This window comes from Sinocyclocheilus grahami, unplaced genomic scaffold, assembly GCF_001515645.1.
Source record: "Sinocyclocheilus grahami isolate Dianchi unplaced genomic scaffold, SAMN03320097.WGS_v1.1 scaffold692.1, whole genome shotgun sequence".
Taxonomy (NCBI): domain Eukaryota; kingdom Metazoa; phylum Chordata; class Actinopteri; order Cypriniformes; family Cyprinidae; genus Sinocyclocheilus; species Sinocyclocheilus grahami.
This window is the reverse complement of record NW_015505871.1, coordinates 52,273-56,970: the sequence shown is the minus strand read 5'-3', so window position 1 is coordinate 56,970 and position 4,698 is coordinate 52,273. Positions and strand designations below refer to the sequence as shown.

At 35.9% G+C, this 4,698-nt stretch overlaps 1 protein-coding gene across 3 annotated transcripts in view; it reads right to left on the bottom strand.

Annotated features, from left to right (window-relative positions):
* Positions 1 to 297: 297 nt before the first annotated feature.
* LOC107559592 (synaptosomal-associated protein 29-like) overlaps positions 298 to 4,698 on the bottom strand; it is a 10,070-nt gene continuing 5,669 nt past the window's right edge. Inside the window, exons 2-6 of one of the 3 annotated variants that reach the window (XM_016243475.1) lie at positions 3,759 to 4,007; positions 3,479 to 3,678; positions 2,274 to 2,359; positions 1,228 to 1,332; positions 298 to 1,152 (exon numbers count right to left, since the gene is read on the bottom strand). In XM_016243475.1, coding sequence (XP_016098961.1) covers positions 992 to 1,152; positions 1,228 to 1,332; positions 2,274 to 2,359; positions 3,479 to 3,678; positions 3,759 to 4,001 — 795 coding nt within the window. In that variant the 5' untranslated portion in view covers positions 4,002 to 4,007 and the 3' untranslated portion in view covers positions 298 to 991. Of the gene's footprint in view, positions 1,153 to 1,227; positions 1,333 to 2,273; positions 2,360 to 3,478; positions 3,679 to 3,758; positions 4,027 to 4,698 lie in introns of those variants that run through there. The other 2 variants (XM_016243476.1, XM_016243477.1) reach the window with 2 other exon arrangements.

Below are 4,698 nucleotides of genomic sequence, written 5' to 3'. Positions count from 1 at the left end.
TTCAAGACAATATTGTCTTTTTTGCTCTATTTTGCTCACAAAAATGGTTTCAGACAAAGCCATGTTGTAGTTTTTTTTCTGTCGTTTCATATATTTATATATTCCAGTTCTTATTTAAAACATGAATTTCATATTTATGCAATTTGCAAGTGCAGTGTCATGGTTTAGTGAATTTATAACAGCTTGACGCAGAGCTTTTTTATTACTTTTTTTTTCTCCCAGGTATGTCTATGTATAGGCCTACTTTTGAATGTACTAAAGTTAATGTCTAAATGAAAACAAATTAAAACATTATATTTTATTTATGTTCACATATGTCATTCAGCTTTAATAGGAGTACAACATTTGATTTACAGATGCAGAAACAATAGTGAAACGTTCACAGATTTTCAGTCGGGTATTTCATACAAAGCCACCCTAATATATACCCGAAAAAGGAAAATATCAAATTCGTCCTTAGGTTAGAGGATATTTTGTGGGTTGCATTCACAATAGTGACTCATCTATAGACTGTGATGAAATGCAACGACAGTGCCACGAGAATCAGTCGACATCTGAAAACAAAAATGTTTCTGATAACCTGTATACACATGGAAAACAAGGATACACCATTATAAAAGTGTCAGATGAAGGCAGATTTCTCATGGGAATATCATTTCTAAACTAGGTCATATTACAGTTGTGTTCAGTTAAAGAGTGCAAGGTATTTGTTGATTCAGAAAGCATTGACTGAAATGGCTCTAAGATACTTTTCTTACAGGTAACATTTTCATCTTTAAGCTTATGTACAATCCAGTTCAAATAAATGATGATTAACTGAAGGCAGAATTGAAATGAGTGCTTAACTTCTTAATAAACCACCCCATGTTTCTCCTAATCTTTTCTCATATGCATAGCAAACGCATAAACGCACACCTCCCTTGGAGAGAAAACCAGAAATGTTTTGGATCACCTCGGCCACACCTCCAGGAAATTACATCACTCTGGGAGTCTATTTGAGGTTTTTGAGCTGCCGGTTGGTGGAGCCGATCTTGCCGTCCATCGTGTCGACCTTATTGAGCAAAGCGTCCAGAGAAACGTCCTGGTTGTCGATCTCGGCCTGCAGCCCCAGCCCCAGGTTCTTCAGACGACCCAGACCCATCGACATGTCATCTGCAGGACACAAACGCACGTTCGGATCTGGTGTGATCCCGTTAAGGTACGAGAGAAAACTTTTGTGTTACTCACCGAGGTTACTGTCCAGCTGTTGATGGGCGGCCCGTAGATGTGTGTTCTTGGGATACCCGTTCTGATCGGACGGCCCGTTATCCAGCGAAGCAGACGCTCCCAATCCTGTTCAAACCAACATTAGTGACTCTGATGATCTGACAGCTGCTAATAGCTGGAGATGCTTCGAAACCTTTGAGAATCATTTGTTTCGAGCTAGTGATTCAAAGCGTGTATCAATCTGCCACAGTCCTGCGATTTCAGTAAACGAGGCCGTTTTGTGAAACATCTCCGTATTTCAAAGATTCACTGCCAAGAGGGAACGATCCCCCCATGAACCAGTGTCTATATGGTGCTTTCCTGATTTCAGGCAAGTTTTATCAATTTGTAGACATTTTAGTAATGTATTTGTATAATTAAAAGAAAGAGTTTTAGTTAACAGTCTCTTGTTGAGCTGATAAACCATAAAACAAACCAAAACGCCCTACAAATTTATAAAATTACACATTATTTGTTCATTTTTATTACCATTACAGTATCTATGGCATGTTTGAAAAGAAATAAATAGTATTAACATACAGTAGAAATGAAAAACCACAACTCATAATCGACTCGCATCAATATATAGAATTTTCATTTCAGTATTAAGATTACTTAATTTCAAAAGTAAGATTATTAAATTTTTATATATCATCCATTAGAGTAAAAACATTGCTTAGTGGCATTTAAAGCAAAAATAACGTTATACACACACTTCATATTTAATGGTATCAGATGATTTGTTCATTGCATTTAATAGATTACACTTTCAAAAAAACATTCGCAATTGGTTTGTAAAAGGTGTTTTTAATGCAGGTTTTTGTTGCATTTACACGGTTTTGACCAGCGTGCGGTGTGTTTCAAGTGCTTTGAAACAGTGACTCATTATGCAAATTGGTTTCTCTCATCACTAGGTAATACTGACTCTCAAAGGATCATGGATAAACATCCTGTACGTGTATAAGTAATGTACAGTGTATATAAGTATGCATAAGTTAGGAAGTGCATCATCATGTGTCTGTGTTTACCAGATGTGTCCAGTTTCCTGAGGTTGGGATGGCTGGCTTGATATTTGTCTTCGTGCTGTTTGCTCTCCACAAGCGCGTTCTGTAACCTAACATCATCAGACATTCACTAAATTAGTTTTGTTGTTTTATAATATTCAGAAACGTTGTATTTTTTCAGATATGGCATCTGACCTACAGTATATCTGAGTTGATGTGAATCTAAACAAATGTGTGTTGGATCTTGTCTAATGTTTACAATGATACAAAAGTTTTTTTCCATATTAATTTTTTGGGAACTTTGTCAGCTGAATGAACTGTACATCACAGCTTCGTTTTCACATTAAATCTAAAGGCTTTTGCTTGAATGCTTGAGTTTAGTATGCAATTACATTTTTTTTTTTTTTATCATCAGGGTTTTTCCAGGTCTTAAAATCCTTGATTTTCAGTTCCCACAAATTATGGCTTTAAATCAGAACTGAAAGTCAGATTCATAAAGTCACGGTGTTAAATGTTGCACGCACTGCAAAAAATGATGTTCTTATTTTCCAGTACAAATATCTAAACATGCTTAAATCAAGATTCTGGGGATGCAAAAGGAAGATATGAAGTCTTGTTTTCTGAGAAACCGAACAAAATGAAGTGAGTTTATGCTTAAAACAAGAGCAAACATCTGTGGGGAATGAAAACTTGTTTCCCCCTTGAATAAAGTTGATTTTTCTCACCCACTGGCTGATATTTGTTCTTGTTTGAATCATTTTAATTAATATTACTTCATATCTTAATGTTATTTCTCAACTAAATGTAACTTGATTTAAGAATCTTTAGACATCTGCACTGGAAAACAAGATAAACACAGATAAAGAACATCACTTTTTTTTGCAGTATGATCAGAAGGTAAATAACAGTTATTTGAGTGCTTAAGAGCAGAGCTACTCGAGCCATGAGCTTTTTTATTATTAAAATGAATTTGGATTAAAAAGAAATCGAGATTAGTTGGGTTTTTTAAAACTTTGAAGTGTTGCTAATATTACTAATTCCTTAAAGTTTCTTAAAGTTGTAAATATATCTTAATAAAACCTGCAGAAACCCCGTTTATAAATGCATACGTTTTTTGTTTTTTTTTAGCAAAAGTGCATTACATTACAGGAACATTGTGCTGTTATATCGTGTTTCAGTGCATGTAAACGTCTAAAAGCTCCTAACATTGGCTGAGTATTTCATCTGACCTGCTGTTGGCCTCGTAGGACACGGGCTGCTCCTTTTGAGCAGGTTTGGGAGGTTCAGAGTTGCCTTTGAAATAGTTGACCATGCCACCCCACACACTCTTAATGGTGTTTATGTGCCTCTGGCTCGTCCTCATGTCCTGCTCCATGTTGTCAATCATCTTGTCTGTCCTCTTCAAAGCCTCACCCTGACGAATCAGTTCCTGTGGAGGACAACACAGCCATGAAACAGCCAAGAGAGACAAAATACTCTAAAGCTCAGTCTCTAAGCGCTTCCTCTCACCTCGGCCGTCTCGGCTCCGACTTTCTCCGATTCGTAGATGAGCCCGAGCGAGCGGTGGCTGCTGTCCACGGCCGACTGTGCTGTGTGCATCACTTGCTGCTGCAGCTGTCTCTGCCGTCTCTCCGCCGGACTCAGCGAACTCTCCTCCGGATCGTCCTCAAAGTTAAAGCCTCTTCGAGGCTTCGAGTCCTCTTCGTCATCATCATCGGCGAAAGGATTGTGGGATTTGGGGTAGGCAGACATCCTGTGCTACAGTGAGATGACAGAGATACAGACATATCTGAGCTGGTGAACAGCACAAACAATATTTTATAGGGAATATTTATTCATTTTATATTTGCATGCATATTTATGCTTCTTCTTTTTCTTCTTAACAATATTTCTAAATAATATGTATAAAAATATGAAATATTATTTTTTAATTATTATGCATGTGATTTATTAGGGATGTAACGATTCACTCAACTCACAAAATGAGATTTAAGACAAATTATAAATTAAATGTGTCCTTTTATTATTGCTTGGACAAAATGCTGCACATTTCTTTGTGAAATTGAAATATAACACTATAATAATATACTAATATAGCACTTGTATATTATTGCTCTTTTGTTGGTTTTGATTGCTTCTGTTGTCCTCATTTGTAAGTCGCTTTGGATAAAAGCATTTGCTAAATAACAAAATTTAAATATAATGTAAATGAAAATAACAAAACTAGCTTAAAATTTTAAAACAAGCCCCAAATCAAATAAATAAGTAACACAAATAAAATAAATCTCTTCATATAAACAAACTAAGGCTTTGTCTGTGCTCTTAACATTTAAAATTAGAGGCAACCGCTGCATTTTAATCACGATCCAAACAAAGATGCTGCATACATGCAACACCAGCAGTTTTTAATCTAAATTAGATTGTATAATTTCGAAATTTGAAGCAAAAA